We start from the raw sequence: 23,297 nt of genomic DNA on the forward strand, positions 1-23,297 counted from the left end.
GATTACAACGTTTACACTCTGTGCGTTCATTTTAAGTCTCAAAAGAAACAAGAATAACATTTCAAAGAAATAAATAAATAAAAAACCAAAGCTTACATTAAGTGTAATTGTATCTATTAGTTTGGATCAGTTATGTAATTGTGTCAATTAGTTTAGATCAGTCAGGTAATTGTATCAATTAGTTTGGATCAATTAGGTGATTTTACAGGGAACTGACAGAGACATAATAAATCTGCGCCTAGCGCTATTTTTACCGATTGTTTTTGTTTAGCTTTTAGCTTTCTCAGTGACATGTTTATTCAACATGACACTAGTTTGTGTTAATATTAACACTGAAGTGAGTCAAGTAAAATAAAACAGAGTAAGAGAGAGAGAGAGAGAGAGAGAATTTAAGATTTTAGGTTGGGGAAAATAGGCCGGCCTTACGAATTGCGGAACCCAATTTAATGGATGCTTGCTATTTTTGTTTGTTTGACAATAACACGTTAACAACTATTACTATTAATTAGCTCATTAGGCTATATCAGCATTTATCATACAACATACACAGGAAGCAATGCAAACGCAAAAGGCGCCAGTTGGTTAATTAATTTATCTCAAACGTACGGTACACTATGTATGCTAACCCTTTAAGTCCTACGTCTTTTAAAGCCCGTAACAAGAGCCATGACTGATAGTGATATGCTTTATGTACATTGTGGGACCCAATTTGGAGAAATCGGTCAAATCGACCTACGGCCGGCATTGCCAAAACGGCAGAATGATCGAAAATGCCATCTAAAACAAGAAACTAATATTCTTCCTTTAATCGTCCTTACAAATTTTCATTGAGCCAAACCAATTATTTCATTTGAGAGTGTCTAAATATTTGTCACGTAGCATTGTTTAGGTCAGAGGTAGAAGGATGCAACGAGTAGCAAGTTGGCCCATTTTGAGGGGAGGTCAGCACGTCCTAAGATCCTTGATGTTCAATGACCGTATCTTCATTCTAAAAACTAATCTGATGGAAGAAAACGATCCTGATATATGTGGGATGGGGGGCCACCTCTCTGTCACTCGGCCACAAGTAGATTCGGTAGGTCAAGTCAAGATTTGTACAGAATGACGCCAGTTTCTTGAGGTCTGCCAAGTGTCAACTAAAACTCAATGCGTGTAGACCAACCAAAATGGAGATGTCTCATCCAACCGACGAATGCTCCATGACGTAACATTATTATTATTTTGAAAATAATTTAGACTTACCTAGAATTAGATCCTCCCGCGCCGTTTGGCGCATTGGGCTGCAGGCTTAGATCTGTCACTGGTAATATATGAAGCCTCTTCCCAACTCGTGTCCACTGCACTGAGGTCGTCCATCAAAATTGTGGCGCCAAGTTATTCGAGGACGTTCCTGTTTGCACTTTTCTCGTAGGGGCCTACTGGCCTCCATGTCATCGCAACTCTAGGTTTTAAGCGTACTTATATCAATTAGTTTGGATCATCATGTAATTAAATTTGTAATAGATATAGACTAACAAAAAAAAATTATAAAAATAAATAAAAACAAAAAGGGAATGACCTGGATTCGAACCTGTGAGCTAGCTAGCGAAGGGTCTATGAACATGGAAGATTGTATAGTCATCTATTATTTCTATTTCATGCTTGTGTTCACTAACCATTAGATTGTAGCCTAATATAAAGAAGACTAATTAAGCCTATGCCACCACTTCAGTCAAGTGCTAATTCTTTCCCTTGTTTTATATACCAAACAAAGTAATTTACTACCAATAGTTAATTAACTACTTAGTTAATTTTTGTTTGATTGATGCTTGTGTTGTCAGTTAAAAGAAATAATTGTGCACTATTTCCACTTAATCCGAGATTGGGTGTGGGAGAAGTAACGTGGACAAACTTTTGGCCAGACAGACAGATGGACAGACAGTGAGCTGATGTAAGCTTTGTAATAAGCATGGTTTTAAATGGGGACGTCTTCAGTCAAACCAGATTTAAACAACACCCAGTTTGATTAGTAGACCTAACTCTAGACTAGAATTCAATCAGGTTGGACGAAACTAAAGCAAATATTTGGCGATACATGGACAACATTGGAGCTCAAACCAACTTGACGGATCAATATTCTTTATAAAAAGCTAAGATTTTATATTCTAGCGGCTTAAGCTTACATGTGGTAAGTTAATTGTTTATTTTGAAATCATCACTCGATTGACTTTTAGTGATGCCTGCTTTACGATGTTTGGAGGTGCAACTGGTTTGTTGTTTGTTTGTCGGTTTTCTTTGAGTGGGGATACAAACTTGGACTCAACGTTTCGACCCGTCTGCTGTTTTGATATAGTGTCTGGAGAATTCGGAAGTCATGGCAGCCTGTGGATTTAGTATTTACCTGTGCTGTCTGGCAGCGCTGTTGACAGTGAGCCTCGTCACGGAGTACGCAGGTGAGTGACCTAAATATGTACAACTGTTACCCCCGCCCCGGCTCCTTCCTCGGCCTCATTTGTATTTGCCTATGTGTTTTTTAATTCATTTAATTCATTTTATCACTGACATCTATCTATCTATCTATCTATCTATCTATCTATCTATCTATCTATCTATCTATCTATCTATCTATCTATCTATCTATCAATCTATCTATCTATCTATCTATCTATCTATCTGTCTGTCTATCTATCTATCTGTCTATCTATCTGTCTATCTGTCTATCTACTATCTATCTATCTATCTATCTATCTATCTATCTATCTATCTATCTATCTATCTATCTATCTATCTATCTGTCTGTCTATCTATCTATCTATCTATCTATCTATCTATCTATCTATCTATCTATCTATCTATCTATCTATCTATCTATCTATCTATCTATCTATCTGTCTGTCTATCTATCTATCTGTCTATCTATCTGTCTATCTGTCTATCTACTATCTATCTATCTATCTATCTATCTATCTATCTATCTATCTATCTATCTATCTATCTATCTATCTGTCTATCTATCTATCTATCTATCTATCTATCTATCTATCTATCTATCTATCTATCTATCTATCTATCTATCTATCTGTCTGTCTATCTATCTATCTATCTATCTATCTATCTATCTATCTATCTATCTATCTATCTATCTATCTATCTATCTATCTATCTATATCTAATGAATGTACCATTGAACCACTTACTTATGTCTGGTCCAAAAGACGACATGTCAAAGACTTAGGTTTTAAGAAATGTTATAGACGTAACAAAGTAATTTGAAAACTTTTTTTGTTCCTTATTTCTATGTGATGAAATATAGACAACTTAATTACTTTAGAGGTAATCCTATTTCTATGTGATGAAATATAGACAACTTTATTACTTTAGAGGTAATCCTACTTCTATGTGATGAAATATAGACAACTTAATTACTTTAGAGGTAATCCTATTTCTATGTGATGAAATATAGACAACTTTATTACTTTAGAGGTAATCCTATTTCTATGTGATGAAATATAGACAACTTTATTACTTTAGAGGTAATCCTATTTCTATGTGATGAAATATAGACAACTTTATTACTTTAGAGGTAATCCTATTTCTATGTGATGAAATATAGGCAACTTTATTACTTTAGATGTAATCCTACTTCTATGTGATGAAATATAGACAACTTTATTACTTTAGAGGTAATCCTATTTCTATGTGATGAAATATAGACAACTTTATTACTTTAGAGGTAATCCTATTTCTATGTGAAGAAATATAGACAACTTTATTACTTTAGAGGTAATCCTATTTCTATGTGAAGAAATATAGACTTTATTACTTTAGAGGTAATCCTACTTCTATGTGATGAAATATAGACAACTTTATTACTTTAGAGGTAATCCTATTTCTATGTGATGAAATATAGACAACTTTATTACTTTAGAGGTAATCCTATTTCTATGTGAAGAAATATAGACTTTATTACTTTAGAGGTAATCCTACTTCTATGTGATGAAATATAGACAACTTTATTACTTTAGAGGTAATCCTATTTCTATGTGATGAAATATAGACAACTTTATTACTTTAGAGGTAATCCTATTTCTATGTGAAGAAATATAGACTTTATTACTTTAGAGGTAATCCTACTTCTATAAATGTTTCAACAATGTCTTGTCCTTTTCATATTGCGATCTATTTAGTGGAATTTCTTTTCTTTTTTTCTTAAATCGGGAAATTGGCAAAGGAAGGGGGAGATGTGGTGGAAGTAACAGCTGAAGTTTCGCTTGCAAGGCGTGACGAGCTCTTGGATTGGTGAAATGTTAACTTCATTTTCCTCCTATAATACGTACTTTTGCCTTGACCTGTTTCGTGTGCTATTGTCTAAAACTCTAAATAAATACTGAGGATTACAAATGTCTTTATTCCTAACGATTAAACATAAAGTTTAATACATACAGTCTGTTCGTTGTTCACTTTCGTGGGACCATTCAATTATTTGTTTTGTGTGTTCTTCTAAGTTCAACAAAAAGATTGGATGTTCTCAAATAAACGAAACAAAAAAGCAACAACAACACTCGTTATAGGCCTACTTAAGTTACAAACTTTTCAGATATTGGTCTATCTATGACCTGCCATACCTGCAAGGCTTTACGAAGCTCGGGTCTATAGAAGTGCAACTAGAACCATCGACTTTTAAGTCCTCATGTTTTTACTCCGTGTGTCAAGAGACGAACAGGAAGACATGTCTGGAAATGAGCCACATCTGTTTAAAAAAATTGAGGGGAGGGGAAGTTGTGAGAGGGGAAAAAGGGGGGGGGGTTATGAAAGTTGTTCTGAAGGAAGGCAAGAGGAACATACACGAAAAGAGACACGCTGAGTTGGAGGGGTGGATTAGGGTGGAAAAAGAAGGAGAAATATACTTCTGATTAGCGTTTAAGTTAAAACTGTTTGCTGTGGTGGGAGATTAAAAAGACTACTCTGTGTTTACTTTTTGTTGTTAGTTGTTGCTTTTGTTAATTATACAGAAGAACGTCTGCCTTGGTGAGTACAAATCGCACTCACTCACACGCGTGAAGGAAATGCGCCTCTCACTGCAAGGGCCAGGAGGTGTGCCTGGCACCCGCACGTGGAAACAGGGCGATGACGTCATAGAAAGGAATCGATGTGTGCATTGATGTGCGCGTGAGTAAGTATGGGGGTCGGGGCCTGGTAGGTTGGGGGGGGGAAGGTTATGACTAACGAGACGGCAACAAGTCAACGTTCGAGACTTGCTCGTGAGTCTTGATTGATTGAAGACCCGGTGACTGACAGTACAAGGTTGTAAGCTGGGACGTTGGTACAGACATGTGACCAGAGCTAACAATTAAACGTATGCTAACGCACTAGACCATGACCGCAGTAAACTTTGGTGAAGAAGAGAATGGCGAGCAGTGGCGATTGCTCAAAGCCTAGCGACTTAGGGGTCCACTGATATGGAGATTCTTTTGTCATCAGCCCATCATACAAAGCGGGTAAAAAGTTTGTGCACGTTTTTTTTTTCTACCACACCCAAACTCAGATCAAGTTGAAATTTCGTAAAATGACTTCTTGTATCTGGTCGTGCGGTTTGCGCGCTGGACTGTCGTTCGGACTTTTCGATGGTCGCGGGTTCAAACCCTGCCAGCTCCCATCCCCCGTCGTCCTGCGGGAGGTTTGGACTAGGAAGTAAACTGTCTTCAACTCTGAAGGAACATCCGAAAGATGTAAAACATTTTACAGACATTTTACAAACTAAGAATCAATAAAGAAAACATTTAGTTGATTAGTTAATTAACTATTAGTAATCATTTTTATTTTTAAATTTGGTATCGAATAAGGGAAAGAAATTGTACTTTACAGATGTGACGGTATGAGTCCCTTTCATACTTTGTGTAAAGAATTACATCATCGCTTAAAAGTTTAAAACTAACAATAGATAGCTATAAAACTTTCTATTTTCATAAGAACTTCGCTGGCTCAGTGGTTAGTGGTTAAGGAAGCTTGAGCCCACGAGTTCGAATTCTAGTCGTAAAATTATTTTTGTATAAAATACATTTAAAACAATAACCTTGACCCAAATACCCACTCCTTTCCCCCCCCCCCCTCCCTTGCAGCTGGTCCAGCCAAGTGTTAGGATGATAGAGCATTGAGAAAGCTAAAAGCATGAAATTGTGCTAAACAGAAACAATATTATCGATACAAATATTTCTAACCACACAGATTCATTATTGTTAGTCTACATCTATTACCAATTCTATGAGTCATCCAAACTAATGGATACAATTACACCGGATATATGATTTTTTTTTTTTTTTAATATTTAAATTTCGTTCTTGTTTCTGTTTTATTTTACTGACATTTTTTTTTGGGGGGGGGGGGGGGGGGGCAAAAATAATGAAAAGAAAGTAAAAATAAAAAATTTAGCAATCCAACTCTTGATATAGTTAACAAGAATTCTTCAAAGATTGCTTAAACCTGCTACCTATAGTCACGAAGACACAGCTACAAAACGTACATTTATCTCGTGTGCTCAATCTTATCCTTGAAGTATTTCTAATTTACTAGTGACAAAAATTTGGTCCTTTGTTTTATTTTCTCAAAAAGCCTGCGTTAACACGTGACCTGTTGACCCAATTTACATTAATGGTTGTAAATATTGTGGCATCAATAAAATCCTTACATCTCTCGATACACGATAACTTAGCTAAAAAAAATACGTGTTTAAATGTCTAAAATCTAATGTAGTATTCTCCTAATCAGAATGACAAACCCATAGACATAGTATTATATCTAGACTGGAAATCAGAAACAAATTCCTATTCGCGATTGATCGATTCACAGACCTATATGTATAGATTTTTATGTACGTAACTCTTTTTCAAGCTGTAAGGGAAGTCGCCCCAATCAATCTTTTCTGTCGTAGAAAAGTAATGATCTTTAGGTTTCAAAGTTTAGAAATAATGATAACTATTTCTCGGATTTTTTTTAGAATGGGCTATTAATCACAGAACTATATATTCACGCAAATATATAAAACAAAGCCATTTCCTGTTAGTTTCCATTGAGATAATGTTTCAAAAATCCTATATATTTAGGTCTATGGACAAACCTTACTATCGTATTCGTTAGATTTTTCGATCTTGTTTTTCTGCATTTTTCATTTACTAACAGTGCCAGTGTTACAATGTGTGTGTGTGTGGGGGGGGGGGAGGCCACAACCGGGGTGTAGCAAGCCTTTTAAAAAATATAATCAAGTTAAGAACAGTTAAAAAACGCTAATTAAACATTTTTTCAAACTTTCTTGGAAAAAAAATATCCTCCTCCATTGTTCTATACATTCAATGTCCAACCTCTTGGAGACTTTCATAACATGGCGGCAAGCTTTTTGGTGCATCCGGTGTACGGAACAAGGAAGTGTTGGTAGATATATTAGTGTTATTATATATAATAACTTTTGTAAACAAATACAATTCATGTAGCTTTCTGAATAATGATTTCCTAAAGCATATCACGACCCTGTCGTATCTTACATGAATTTTTTCTCTATTACTTTTTTAAAGTCTTTATTGGATTGAGTGTAAAGGCAGTAATAAATGTACAAGGTATAATCTGGATTGGATTCTATTTGGTATTTGTTACACTCCATTATCCCGATTAGTCGTTAGAAAGGATTTTATCCAACGACCAGGTTTGTAAGGGAGCTTATCACCCTTGTCTGAAGGTTCTACTATGGTAGCGACCATTACTGGGTTGGGTCGTACCGTATAGGCCAACGTGGCGCACCGCATCTCGGATCCAGCCTGCTCGCGACAAGCGTCCGAGGGCAGCGCTAACCACGGGGAATTTCTTCATATTTCTGTTATGTCACTGCCAATCTAGCTTGCCTATTACTATGACGGTTGTTCCATCCTGACCACGAGCGAAATAAAAAAAAAAAAAAAACACAAAAGCTCGCCCAGGAGTACATCACAGAGGCCTGGTTCGAAACCCGTCAATTGGCCTGTCTAGTTCCACTACTAGACGTTTCCAAGGAGGCGCGACGTTGAGGGTACGGGCGCTGGAATCTTCCGTTTACACTCTACCTACGTCTGCTATCATATTCTTGAACTCACGCCCACGGGTACCTTGCTGCGCCACTGGTGTTTAAGTCAAACATTCCGATAGCCTGACCGCATATGATAAATTTTCCGCAGCTTATGAATAATAGAAATAAGAATGACTTTATTGGTTCTTTGCATTCTCGGGTTCTGACTGTTATTGCTTGGCATTGAACTGCGATCATTTGTATGGAATCGATTACCAAGTGATAGCACGTGCGAAGTTCTTGAGATGTGAGGGACGGTGTGGGAACGGCTTCCCGACTAAAAGGGTGTAATCGATCCTGCCGAGCAAACACATTTTAGTTATAACTTCGAGTACACCCAGCACTGAACTATATAACAGGACAATCAAGCATTGTGTAATGACAGAGAGCTAATGCTAAAAAGCCTTGATATAGGGGCGGGGGGAAGAAGGGGGGAGATTTGGCCCACGTCTCGACTTAGTTCCACCCCCATCGCCCCATTTCCTGACATGTTTGTACTTAGAGTTTATAATTGTTGGGTCACGTCAGTGACTAATGCGCACCAGTTGCCACTCTTAATTAGTCATTTAGTCATTGTACTAAGTCTCGTACTGCTCTTCGTTTTCTCGTTTGCACAATGATGTGGCCATGTAAGATGTAATAAGGAAGTTCTATAAGACGTACACTTGTAAGATGTAATGGGAAAAGAAACTGTATAAGACGTACTCATAGAAGATGTAATGGAAAAATATATTTTAGAAGACGTATTTCTGTAAGCTGTAATGGGAGAAGTTCCATAAAACAAAGTCCTGAAAGATGTAATGAGGAAAGATAATAATATCTATAAGACGCAGTTCCTTCAGATGTAATGGAAAGAGATTTTTATAATCTATAATTCACACATGGACGATGTAATTGGGATAGGTAAATGTGGTATGAATACCTCGGAGCTATCTTTTCAGACGAAGGAACTAAACCTGAACTACTGGCCATAATTGCACTTGTAAAACTCAAAACAATTTGGAAAGGCAAAGGCGCCCTTTGGTCATGGCAATTCTTATATGCTTGCGAATCTTATATATATATATATATATAGTCCTAAATTACTAGGTTGAGGTATAAAGTCCTTGAAAAAAATTGAACTGCATGTACCGTCAATAAAAGTATCGATCTGCCTGCAGCATCCATTGATCTTTTCACCAAGCGCAACAAAATCAATCATGACATAATAAAATCTATGAGTCACTCGCATGCAGTTATTTATTAACATGCGGCTCAAAGACTTCAAAGGCTTGCAACAAGATGCCAGATACACGGTCCAAAGCACCTGCAGCCATTGTGTTCACATTGTAGACTTAAACAACGTTTTGGAAAGTCTGTTATGACTAAATAAAAACATGACTACGAATACCGTCGTTTGAAGAATATTATCTAACATCTATCCCTTAACCACTCTGCATCCTTAGTCTCGAAGACAAGCCTTATTATATTTCTATATACAATCCTGTGTACACAATCGTTAGACTGGATTGATTAGATCAATGAGAGCGACAATCATTTATCAAAGTGACTAGCGCTCTGGTCTTTTGTTTCGGTATTTTCAGCTGGCCCCCACATCTTTCAGGCATATGCCTTTGACAGCTTTACGTACTCACCATGACGCCTGTCGGCCCATTTATTCCAAACATTATGGCCCACACCTGTCCGAAACTATTACGCTAATGAAGAGCGAGGTCAGAGTTGAACTGTGCAGCCAATGAGGAATAGCATTTTAATTACTTTTGCAGACGGGCTCATACTTACATACACACACACACAAAGTTTAGTGGTAAGGGGGAAAAACTGTGAAAAGGTAGGGCCAGACTGCAAAGCAAATATTTCCTGCTGTGGCCTTTAACTACAGTTGGCAACAATTAGCAACTTGGGACTCTAACTACTACAGCATATTTAGTCTATAGATTTGTACTGTACACAAGCTAGATCTGTATATTTATATAAGCCAAAGTCTTAATTCACTGACTGACTGACTCATCCCTGATTCTCCCTCGGGTGGTGTACGAAAAACTACAAAATATTTGAACCTAATATTTCTTAGCATGTAACCTATATCCAAGTACCTTGCATGATCGAAACGGCTGCGGGTAATTTTTCTAAAACTTTATGTGATGACAATACATTTGTATCAAACAGACATACCAATGGTTGAATAACATACATTAAAGTTCCGCCTTTTTTTTTAGGCACTGAATTTTTTTCCCCCGTTTTCTAAAAATAGCTGCATGAACTAATGTGTGTGTGTGTGTGTGTTTGTGTGTGTAGCTGACTAAGTCAAGAGTGATAAGGAAATTGTATAAAGGCTAGATCTATTATAATATAATTTTAAAATTCAGTAAGCCTAAGAATGGTCAGAAAATGTATTTGGCAATTTTTTTTAAAGAGAGGACGGTAGATATAAGGGATACTAGAATTCAAGGACCAAAAGTATATACGGTGGTGTTATGGAGAGTGTGTTGGATAGATGCTGACCTAGAGTTCCAAGAGCCGAAGGCTCAACTCTATCTGACAGTTTAAGAAGAAGAAGAATACAAAGAGGTGAACGGCTGATATACGTTTGCATATGTGATATTTGAAAACTGAGACACAGAAAGACGCGTGTTTATTGTGTTATTTTTTTTAAGTGAGTTGTATTTAGTTTAAACTGTGAACATCTTATTTGATTGTATTTCTAATGACATCTAAATTGACGATGAAAGCTGTTTATATCTCTGTGTATAATTCTCTTCATGGCCCAACCATGCGGGACACCATGACGAAAAAGTCATAGAAAGATAACTTTTATTTCTAAGAGTTACCCCACGTTACTTTCGCGGCGACAGAGAGCGAGGCTCAGAAAAAAAAAAAAAACGGGATCGGCTCGTATATATATATACTGATCAAAAAGGTGGATCTCATGTATTTGTTGAAAAATTAAGTTTGTCTTATTCAAGCTCAATATTTTTTTTTAATTGAGTTACAAGGGAGGGAGGGAGAGAGAAAGACTGAACTAAAAGTAGCAAGTGAGAAAAAGAAAGAGGATGAGAGAGCTTGAAGAGAGAGGAAAAGTAAAAGGACATTGTGAGACAGAGGTGGGGGAGGGACGGTACTAAGGTCATTTCCGGAGAAAGTAAAAAAAAAAAAGATTTCTTGGGAATATTTTTGTATTCGTTTCTTTCTCTGTCTCATTTTTTAATCTCTGCTGTCTATTTTTACCTTCAGCTTAAATTCATTGCAGTACATGATGATACTCGAGATAAGAAGATGTTTTATGAGGTGCAAATTCTTAGATTTCAGGAGGCAAAAAATAGTTCCAGTTCCAGACGATGATTGGCGGAGTTATCTTCCTGTTGGTTATTTGTTTTTTTCTTTTGTTTTTTGTTTTTTTACATTTTGTCTGTCAGTTATTTTTAGTTCTACGTTAATTTATTTATATTATGGCTTGAGTATGTGTGTGTGTGTTTACTGCGTTTGTTTGTGTGAACGAATTTGTATATTTTAAAGGGTGATTGAATTCAAAATTCAGTTCTTTTATTTACTAGCACTAACCCGTCAAAAGAAAAATAGATAAACGCAAAACTACACGCCAGTGGGGCAATGCCTCTTCTATAGAGGCCTGAACACATTCAACTCTTTAGCTTCCGGCAAGTCGAAGTTAGACTAGTTGAATGAACGTTCAGACTAAACGCTGCTTTGATGTTCCGGAGGACGGAGGTCCATGGCGTGATGAAGCAAGCTGAGTTGAAAGTGACGGTGCTTTGAACATTTGAGTTTCATCGCCAGGACAGGTCGCCGACGTTGTATACGCATAACTTACTCAAGACACGTGTGTCTTCCCTTTCTTTACCCCGTGAGTCTCTGCCAGTGGACCTAATTGACTAAGCTATCAATGCTGTCAGAAAATGAGGCAGCTGTTGGGATATGAGCAGCGATATAATTCACCTGTCATGCTTTTTTTTTTACATGACGAGATGCCAAGAGAACCCTTCGAGTGAATTAACTTTTGACAACACTGACTTCTTCAACTGACAAACTTTCTTTACCTCGTCATAGAAATAAGAAACAAAAACTTTAATCTTAGCTACGTCGCCACGTTAGAGGGGAACTAGTCACCAGATTAGACAGCAGTATACATAATGGCAGAATTTTTCCAACGATTATTCCATTTTTTTAGTTTGTATTCTATAACCTGTAAATTCCTTTAACCCCCAAAGATCTGGGAATGACTGTTGCGACTCATGCTGTTTGCACAGTAGAAATTCGTTTAGCCGCCATATTTACAAGTCTAACAAGATTACAAAATTTATGTGGAAATACTAACTCAAAATAGGCCCCCGAAGTGGTTCACTTTTGCAGGCAAAAAGGGAAGTTTCAATATTTTCAGCATGTATCAGGAGTTAAGAAAACTACAAATTATGAACAAGTAACACTATTTCCGTTGATAGAAGAAGCAGAGACGTGTAAGTATTTAGGGCGCAAGTTATACGAATGGATTGTTAGACCGACTGATGGCAAGATACCACAGGGTACAGAGATTCTTTTAACACCTTTATCCTATCCTATGCCTCAAATTACAACAACCACTGTCATTTCGAGAGCCGTTATTAATAATATTTCTGTTTCTATTTATCCATAAATCTGTAAGGTATCTAACTCCTACTTTTATTTAACTTTTTTGTATTATTTTGTCATCTCTCTCTCAATTTCTCTCTCTCTCTCTCAATTTCTCTCTCTCTCAATTTCTCTCTCTCGTCCGGTCTCTTTTTTTCATCTCTTATTTTTCTCTTTCGTTACAAAACAATTTATTCAGACACACCATTTGTCAAACTAATTTCTATATTTGATAAGTGAAGCCCTATTTTTTTCTTCTCCCATCAAAAATGTCCCTTTTAATCAACTTGTAATCTCCCATCACGGGAGTAAATATCTCCGGCTAAACATACTCCGTTGACAAGCAGAAGTCGGCATATCATATCCGGTGTTTCCTGTCCATCTCAATGCGCATGCCAGTAATCGCCAAAGTCTGGTTAACATATAATCTACCTGGGTGGGGGAAAAATCGATATTTTTCATCGCCTTCGTAGGACTTCCTTAGGATTGCACTGGATTTTGTTTGTGAAGTTGTAACAAGGGAAAACATAATTGAAGCAAAAACAAGAAAACAATATATATAGACCAGTGCGAAATGTAAAAGTTGAATTTAAAACAAGGTAAGAAACAAGAAAAGGGAGAAAGAAATTTAAAACAAAATAATTTATTTATAGAGCTTTGTGTTTTAAGTTCCCGCAATTAAGCAAGAAATTAAACCGTGCCAGTATCGACTCTTATTTCATGTACTGCATCCTGCTGGCAGGACCGACCCTTGGTATTTGGAGGCCCAAGGAGAAGACCTAAAAATACGCAATGGATAAAAAACTATCCTGTATCTAGATCTAAATAAACAAACAAGTTAAATTTCACCGAAAGGAAGAAACAATGGTCTTCTAACGTATGTCGTCTAACAAGTAGATCTATACATTCGGGGATAAACTTTGAATCATAGCAGAGACTTAGAGCTAGGCTAGTAGACATAGAGCCATAGGGTGCTGCTATGCATGAGATTTGATCCATGTTTTGATATTTTTTCCCTAAAAAATTTCTTTTGAGTCTTTTGCGAGGCCTCCACCAATCGCTGGCCATATGTTGCTGCCTAGTTTGCTTATGCCTAAGGCCTAGGGGCATATAAGTTTCGGACACGTGTGTCACGGTCCTCATCACATATAAAGTCAATCAATGAATCCAATGAAAAAGAAAACATTTACGGCTTCGTTATAAATAAAAGTTTCAAGGGCACCCACAGCCCATCACTTTATAACATGAGATTCTCGTACCGACGACTATCTTTTGAATGTAGGAAAAAATATAGGACACACAGATGGAGAAACGCGGTCGATAGATCATGTGTGGTGCCTCAATTGTTCAACAAACTAAGGGATAGGTGAGGCGAGGTGAGGCTAGGACTCACATGAAATTGGATTTATGTGTTCCAACAAAAGCATGACTAAATAGATTATCTAGACACGTGATTGACGTCTCTACTTGAATAAAGTACAAACACATTTCTTGCAACGTATGAATCAGACACACACCAGAGGCACATATTGCACAAAGACACACAATTCACAAACAATTAACTAAATTGAATGAAAATCTTTTTTTCTCAGAGTTTATGACCCCAATGCTTCATTAAGCAGATTCGACTCGTTACAGCAATAACTTAAGAGTGGTCTAGTTTATTTTCTTATAAATATATGAGGCGATGTTGGTGTTTGTGTGTGTTGTATGTGCATTGAGTGTGTGACTGTGGTGTTTGTGTGAGTGAGAATTTGTAGACTGTGTGATTAGTGTTTGAGTGTGTGTTACATGTCCCTGGTGCGTGTTTCTAAGCGGTAATTATGTGTATTGTGTGAGTATTGTGTGTTGTTAGTTATGTGTAGTGTATGTATGTTAGGTGTGTACTGTATGTGTGAGGTGTTGGTGGATACTTTTCCTAATCCTGTTCTTTCTATACTCGTTGGCACCTCTGGAGGAGTAGTGAGAATTAAAACGTGCATTATTTTTCAAATTGATGCCATGCAACTAATTGGCCAGCAGACGCAGATCTAAATGTTGTGTCTTGACTTAATGCCATGCAACTAATAGGCCTGCAGACGCAGATCTAAATGTTGTGTCGACTTAATGCCATGCAACTAATTGGCCAGCAGACGCAGATCTAAATGTTGTGTCTTGACTTAATGCCATGCAACTAATAGGCCTGCAGACGCAGATCTAAATGTTGTGTCGACTTGATGCCATGCAACTAATAGGCCAACAGACGCAGATCTAAATGTTGTGTCTTGACTTGATGCCATGCAACTAATAGGCCAGCAGACGCAGATCTAAATGTTGTGTCTTGACTTGATGCCATGCAACTAATAGGCCAGCAAACGCAGATCTAAATGTTGTGTCTTGACTTGATGCCATGCAACTAATAGGCCTGCAGACGCAGATCTAAATGTTGTGTCGACTTGATGCCATGCAACTAATAGGCCAGCAGACGCAGATCTAAATGTTGTGTCTTGACTTGATGCCATGCAACTAATAGGCCTGCAGACGCAGATCTAAATGTTGTGTCGACTTGATGCCATGCAACTAATAGGCCTGCAGACGCAGATCTAAATGTTGTGTCGACTTGATGCCATGCAACTAATAGGCCAGCAAACGCAGATCTAAATGTTGTGTCTTGACTTGATGCCATGCAACTAATAGGCCTGCAGACGCAGATCTAAATGTTGTGTCGACTTGATGCCATGCAACTAATAGGCCTGCAGACGCAGATCTAAATGTTGTGTCGACTTGATGCCATGCAACTAATAGGCCAGCAAACGCAGATCTAAATGTTGTGTCTTGACTTGATGCCATGCAACTAATAGGCCAGCAGACGCAGATCTAAATGTTGTGTCTTGACTTGATGCCATGCAACTAATAGGCCTGCAGACGCAGATCTAAATGTTGTGTCTTGACTTGATGCCATGCAACTAATAGGCCTGCAGACGCAGATCTAAATGTTGTATCTTGACCTTTCCTAAAATAGACGGCCTTGGCATCACAACCTTACTTTCCTCTTATCTCATCGTTGTACTCAGCAAACTTTCATTAAGTCCTGTCCTGTCGTTAGTGAGTTAATCGCTCTCTGACACGTCATCATAACTGACCTTTAACCCCCACTCCCCGGTCATGAGCAGCCATCGGAATCCTTTTTTTTTAAACCGATTCTCACCCATGGCTGATGGCGGGACAGTCATATTGCTCTAGCAACATTTCGCCAGCGAACTTCAGGCCAGTAATTCACAACCCCAGGCACGGGTACTTTTGGGGATACCACGGCGAAAAGCTTGCTACGGAGGGGTGGGGTATGGTGTATCACCATGCCAAAGTATGCATTTGTATATGGGCTTTCGATACATCGCAAACTTCTTTTCCCTAATTCCCGAACCCTTTGAAACTTGCCTATCACCGCTTATCCGTGCAACGCGAATAGAGGAAAAAAAAAACAACAGTTAAAGTGTTTTAACACTTGTGAAATCTACTTAAATATAATCTCGCTTTAGAGAAAAAAAAAGTTGAGAACCGCTGTTTTAAGTCTCTGATCTCATCGATGCAGCACTCCTGTCCTAAGTTCGTAGCCATTTTCCATTGACATTTAGATTCCTTAATATGGAGAACTGCTTCACATCAAGGGCAGACTATTCCATTATTAACTAGTGTAGGGTGAGGGATTATGGTACTTGGCATGTCGGAGAATAGAATATCAAGTATAAGCTACGCCGTGGATGTATCAACAGTGAAAGTAAGAGTTCAGATAAAATGGACCAATAAACAAATTCAATGGGTTGCCTGGTTGCGTTGTATGGAGACAATCCTCATGATGACCCCTAACCCGAACCCTGCTAGCTGCCATCCCCTGGCTTCTATAGGAGACTTTGACTACGATGTATGCGTGGTAGTTTTGAACTTGTAAAGCACGTACCACATTGTTCAAAATAATCAGTAAAATAAAAAAAATTACTTAAAAAAAAAAAAGACTATTCCTCGTTTATGAAGCTGATGACTGTTTCGTAAGATATTTTGTTCATAATAACTAATGAATGAGAGATTTAACTCTTTCTCTCCGTAATTATTTTCCTAGTTTCGATAGCATTATTCGATTTGCTCATTTGTGTTTCACTATCGTGTTATGATTAAACTTCAATAACTTTTTTTGTGTTTTTTATCAGAAAATGTTTTACTTGGAATCAAATTGTAGGAGAAAGCATTCCCTTTCAACAAAACACAAATTAAAGTTTATAAAACCAAAAATCAATTTAGTTTAATGGGGATCAAATCAACGTTGGCATCGTCAATTAGGAGAGAATGAGTTAAACAAAAATGGAACATTTACCCGGCCCTGATTCCCCCTCCCCACGAAAAAAATCATGGTTAAACGAATGTATAAATATCTAAACAGAGTCAGAGTAACTACACTTCTAATGATAGGTCTACAGAGACAGACTTAGAAGACGGTGTCCAAAATGTTATGGAATGTCTATTACCCTTAGTACTAATAAAACCTACTCAGCCCCAAAGATCACCGTCAACGGACAGCCCCTTCACGTGGTAGACCACTTCACATATCTAGGTAGTATAGTATCAACTGACGCCTCACTTCCAAGGGAAGATGATAACCGTCTGACCAGGGCCAGTAGCGCTTTTGGACGCCTTCAGGAAAGTTTGGCGGAATAAATCACTCCGCCTGCCTAGAAAAATCAATGTCCACCAGACGGTGGTTCTCTCAACCCTCCTATATGAATCTGAGACATGGACACTATACAGAAACCAACTAAGACTACTTGAGCGCTTTCACCAAAGATGCTTGCGCTCCATCATGGACATACGGTGGCAAGACCGCACTACAAACAGCGATGTCCTTGCAAACGCTGGTATGGACAGTATAGACGGACTTCTTATGGTCCGACAGTTACGCTGGGCATGCACGTATCCTGTATGGGAGACAAACGTATGCCAAAGGCAGTCTTTTTTGGTGAGCTAAAAGATGGTCGACGTAACAGAGGCACGCAATAGAAACGCTTCAAATACCAGCTTAGGCGTCAACTTGCCTTGACTGACATAGAAAAGAGCACCTGGTTGCATGCGGCCTCTGAACGAGACAGCTGGAGGTCACTCACAGGCCGCGGGATACACATTTGAGACCAAAAGAAAATCCGCTTCCGAGGACAGACGCAGACGGCGAAAAGAAAGTCTAATTCGGCCACCTGAGGACACTGAGGACACTGGTTATGCTTTCAGCTGGGGCTGCGCAGCCATTATTATTAATTTATTAAACCCTTAATGAACAGGATCTGCTTGCGGAAATTGCCCGAAGACGTAGACTGTTCAAGATAAAGATTGTCTAGACATCTCGAGAAATTTTTTTTATTCCTAGAAAAACTAATCCTAACCGCCAAACTAGAGTTTTCACGGTGTGACAAATAGCTAGTAGTTCTTTTCCCAAAGATATACATCAACGGTCAAATTTATAGAATCTTTAGAGCACTTTTCGAGATTCTATCCAGGTTCCACCCAGATTTAGCCAATGAATTTGCAAGCTGAATAGAGGTATTGTAAAAAAAAAAAAAATATCAGTGAATCAAACTATAATATAATTGCATTCTCTTGGCCTACTTACGATTATTTAATCACGCCATTTACTGTTCACACAAGACGTCTTTGTACGTTTTTAAAATTTCTTCCAGTGATAAAACCTTTCATGCCTTTTTATTTTTTGGTCTGGGGGAGGAGAGGCGGCTGTTGCGGTACATTTTCAAATTGTCAACAACATCTCTGGGTTTTTTTTTTCGTGTGTGTGTGTGTGGGGGGGGGGGGGGGGTGAGCTCTTCATTCTTGATAAGTTATGTTCTCTCAAGTCACGATGCATGGCTATGCTGCCACCTGGTTAATGGAGACCACTTAATTAATGCATTTATACATGTATTTAGATTTCCCACGTTTAGCGATGCACAACTGCGCATGCGCTCTCCACATCCCAAAATCTCACTTTGTTTTCACCTCCCCCCACTTTTCACGAATACTGCCCGCTCTTTGAAACTCGTCTTTGGCTATGACATTCCTGCAGTGATAGTGAACTCGGTGTTACTTTCGTTTATAGAGCAATCTAAACTTGGTTGAAAATATTTCCAATTATATACACTTTAAATTTATTTTGTGGTCAAAATCTTGACCATACAATCTTTGGCTTCCTTTCCATTCTATAATAAGTTTCTATCTATCTATCTATCTATCTATCTATCTATCTATCTATCTATCTATCTATCTATCTATCTATCTATCTATCTATCTATCTATCTATCTATCCAGACAGACAGACAGGACTGGCGGACAGACTGACCGACAGCCTTAGAAAGCTAATTGATTTATTTATCTATATAGTATTTGGGGGTCACGTTGACATTCGTTGAGTTGGCTACACGTAGGCCTTGATCTAATTGGATCTTGTACGTTAGAATCTGGTTGAAAGTCCATGTTTTTACGTTGTGTAGCAACTGTAGTGAAATTAGCGGCTACAATGAAGGTCAAACAGCGGTCGTGTATCAGGATACAAAGAGTAAGCTTATGATCTATCTATCTATCGATCGATCGATCGATCCGCTATCTAGCTAGCTATCTGTAGCTATCTAGTTACCTAGATATCTGCCTGCCTGTTTATCTGTCTGTCTGTCTGTCTATCAGATACATTTTTTAGCATTAAGGTAAAGACTTCAACACAGAAGAAATGGGGGGGGGGGAGGGAGGGGGAAATAAGACTTCCAACCACGTACCATTTTTAACTGATGGATGAAATAACAAACTACATTTGATTCAGCATGATCGTACACTTTTACACAAAGTCATATCATTCAATCTAAATGAGTAGGCCCGCTCTGACAATATAGACTCAAATAGTGTTTTACAAGTATAGAAACAATCCAGTCGATAGATGAACTATAGTAGACTTTCAGTGGGACAAAATACCATGATATTATTGTTCATTAGGAAACTCATAGGGTCTTTTGACATGAGCGTGGCATACTTACAAAAGAAAAAAAAAACGGGGGCGGAGTGGATTGTGTGTCTCATTTAGGTAATACTGTAGCATGTAGAGTTGGGGGGCTGTTGGTTGCGAACATGTTTAAATCATCTCCGTGGTTATTTGTAAAGCTCGCCATAAACCTGAATGAAAAAATGTTTAATGACTCTCGTCGGAAGAGGAGTGTTTGCGTGGTACGTCTTTCTTTGGGGAAAATGAAAAAAGAAAAAAGAATGGGGGAGCAATTTACGATCGGTGATGAGACGCGAGTAATGGCCCCTTGAAAGTAGCAAGGATTTACGGCCGGGTCACGTTAGGGCCTCTCCAATAAATCCTTCCAGGTCTGAGGGGTATGAGCGTAAAACATAACTATCTGGAGCACGAATTATAGAGATGGGGGAGGGGGAGGAGTCTCGTTTTAGTTCGCGTCGTATGTTAATAAGAATACAAATAGTATATGACTCAAACATCTTGCTTAATAATAAGTCTTTATCACTTAAGATTGTTGTCAGTGTCGGAGGTGAATGGCGAATCTCAGACTATTAGCGTATATTTTGTGCACTAGTTGTGTCTAGAAATGTGTTCATTTGTTTGTAGAAGAACTTATTTTGTTTTGATTTAAAAGACATACACAGTTAAGAACTAAGATGATGATCTACTACATACATCTACACAACAACAGTTTGTTTTCTTAATTCGAAATAGTCTCTCTCTCTTTTTCTTTTACACTAACAATTAATTCTTTGTGTGTGTGTGTGTGTACAATTAACTCACTCCGTCTGTTTCATTGAAAGTCCAGTACGCGTTACTTCGTCCATTCTTGAATCAAGCTGAAATTATGCACAATTATTCATAGTCAATTACAATACAGGAATCAATTTATAAAAAAAATAACAATTAGTTAATCAATTAGTTTCAATTAATTAATTTAGTCTTATATAGAAAAGGGAGTTAAATCTTGCAGTATTGAGATACATAGCAGAGATTTTGTGGTTCTTACCCTCAGATAAGATATTTTTTAAAAAGTATTTTTTGATTTTATGTATTTCTCTACCCTGTTTTGTTTTATCTGTTTTATTTCTTTGCTTGTATCGTTTCTCTCACACACCCTCTCGCTCCCACACACACACAGACACACTTTGTGCCTTCCCCCTCACCCCATGGGTACAACTTGTTATCGCCAAAAGGTCGTGTTTATCTCTTTCAATGTATGCACCAAGTCCAGAGTTGCTGTCATTGGCATTCTTTCTGAGACCTGGTCTTAAAGGTTCTAGTTCAACCGTATCCCTGGCTAAACCTCTAGCAGTATCCCCAGTGATCCATTGAGCCCACTTCTGTATCCTTCGTCAAAACGCTTGTTTGTAGATTAGTCATTGTCCCAAGGGAATGGGAGATGTATGGGCCTACCCAAACCGCAGTTCAATTGTACAATAACAACGTATGAAGTTAAAACGTTGAATTAGGCGAGTTGAGTCAGACCTGGTCTGGGCTAGGATGTAATTATTTTCAGAATCTGAAGGAACATCCGAAACTTATAAAACATGTTGACATACATATTTCTTCACAAACATTTTCTCTCGGACTTTATCAAAAGCAGATTATTAAAAACGATCTTTTGAAAACCCTACAAACTATTTGGACGATATAAATACGTTAAAGTAATAAAAAAAACGGCATTTCGCTCCCCCCCCCCCCGACCCAAAGCTTAAAACTCCGTTACTGTACGGATATAATACCAATACCCACGCGATCTGAAGAGATTTGTACCTGAAACAATCACGAGGGGGGAAAAAAAAGTCAGCTAAGACACGTGACGTGGATTTGAATCGTGCAAGGACCAAACTTGTCTTAATCCTACCCACAATCCTCACATAATATATTGATTCCGATAAAACCGTGTTTCCGCTGATTGCAGCGCCACTGCCGCGTCGTCTGTGCAATATCTGTAAATATTTTGTTTTTCTGTTGTGTTTCTTTCCCGCATTTTTCTAGAGTCTTGTTCCCAACCTCCGCGATACGTCCAAGGCAAGAATGTTATTAACTTACGTGGAGACAAGTTCCTGAAATGTTGATGTCACGTGGGGCAATCTTTTATGACAAATAAGCCGGTCATTCCGCCCCTACCCCGAGTCGTCCCCTCCTCACTTTATTTCTTTACTTTTCCCCAGACATCTGAATCTTTTGTCCTGATGGAATTCTAAGATAATTTAAAAAACTAAATGCTATTGTGTAATTGAAATTGTGAGACTCTGTTGTCTTGTTTGGAAGTCGGTGACGTCAGTAGCGGGTTTACCCAGTGCACATTGCAAAAGGAAACAATGAGTAATCGGAAACGTGTGCGACAAATTCAATTATCGATTACGTGCTTAAACTAAAGCAACGGTTACAAAGATGCTTTGTGTGTATGTGAGCGCGCATGCGGGTGTGAATGTATGTGAACGAGTGTGTGTGTGTGTGTTTATTATTTCGTTGAGATTACTAGAGAGCCAAAGACATCATCCTGCAACAAATGTTATTCCAACGCCTGATTTACCACAGTGCAGGACCGTGCAGCCGCACAGGGTCACAACCTTAAAGGTTGCTTCCACATTTAAAAAATATAAATTTTTAAAAACACAAAATGCATATTAAATATATGAAAATAACTGAACGACTTTTAATTTACAGGTGCTCTATTTTTTTCATAAAAAAATGATATGTTTTAAACTATATTAAGTGCATTTATTTTGATGCATGAAAATGTTAGGAGTCTGATTTTTTTTTAATCCTGCCTAAATACTCAACCTAACTAACATCTGGCACTGACAGTCTCTATACATATTTATGGAATTGATAGTATGAAGTCATTGTATATTTCTGTATAAATTACTCTACCTAACTAAAATCTGGCACTGACAGTCTAGTCTCTATACATATTTATGGAATTGATAGTATGAAGTCATTGTATATTTCACAATATTTCGAAAGTCAATAGTTTTCGTACTGAAACTGATGCAAAAATATGGGATGCTGGGAATGTCATAAATGTGTTCTCAGTTTGTCTCGACAAATTTCTCTGAGAAATAATTTTCTTGTATTTCCTGATTTCCAAATACTTTTCAATAATTGAAGATGAGACTTGGAAATAATTTCCTGAATCTCTTTTTTTTTTTTACAAAGCTAATGTCACTCTGTCTGGTCAACATATTGAACACGTTCTCTCTCCCACACTCATTCTGGGATTATGTTTTACACAATTATTTATTATACCTATCAAAAAAATAATAAATTTTAAATTTACCAATTAGTCAATTAATTGCTTGTAAATAATTATTTGGTTGACACCAACAAGGGAAATTAATTCCTCTGACATGGCTAAATATGTGGGGTTTGTTCCCTTAGATAATTGTACACATTATTTCTCCCATGGTACTTAATAATTGTGTTTGAAATCGATAAAATAAGGAAATAAATTCTACTTTTGCAAGATAAATGCGGAGTTTTTCCCCTTATATCAGCGTTGATGATTTTTTAAATGTATTTTTATATTTTGCTCGTTCTATTGAACCTATAAAAAGATGTGTAACGAGGCCATTA

General features: G+C 37.7%; 1 protein-coding gene across 5 annotated transcripts in view; it reads left to right on the top strand.

Annotated features, from left to right (window-relative positions):
• LOC129922008 (uncharacterized) overlaps positions 1-23,297 on the top strand; it is an 85,689-nt gene that overhangs the window by 353 nt on the left and 62,039 nt on the right. For 3 of the 5 annotated variants that reach the window (XR_008773945.1, XM_056005839.1, XM_056005842.1), the window contains exon 2: positions 1,975-2,432. Coding sequence is in view for 4 of the 5 variants with exons in the window: in XM_056005839.1 (XP_055861814.1) it covers positions 2,354-2,432 (79 nt within the window). In the remaining variant the exon portion in view is untranslated. The remainder of the gene's footprint in view (positions 1-1,974; positions 2,433-23,297) is intronic. The other 2 variants (XM_056005840.1, XM_056005841.1) reach the window with 2 other exon arrangements.

The sequence above is a fragment of the Biomphalaria glabrata genome, chromosome 12, assembly GCF_947242115.1.
Source record: "Biomphalaria glabrata chromosome 12, xgBioGlab47.1, whole genome shotgun sequence".
Classification (NCBI taxonomy): Eukaryota; Metazoa; Mollusca; class Gastropoda; family Planorbidae; genus Biomphalaria; species Biomphalaria glabrata.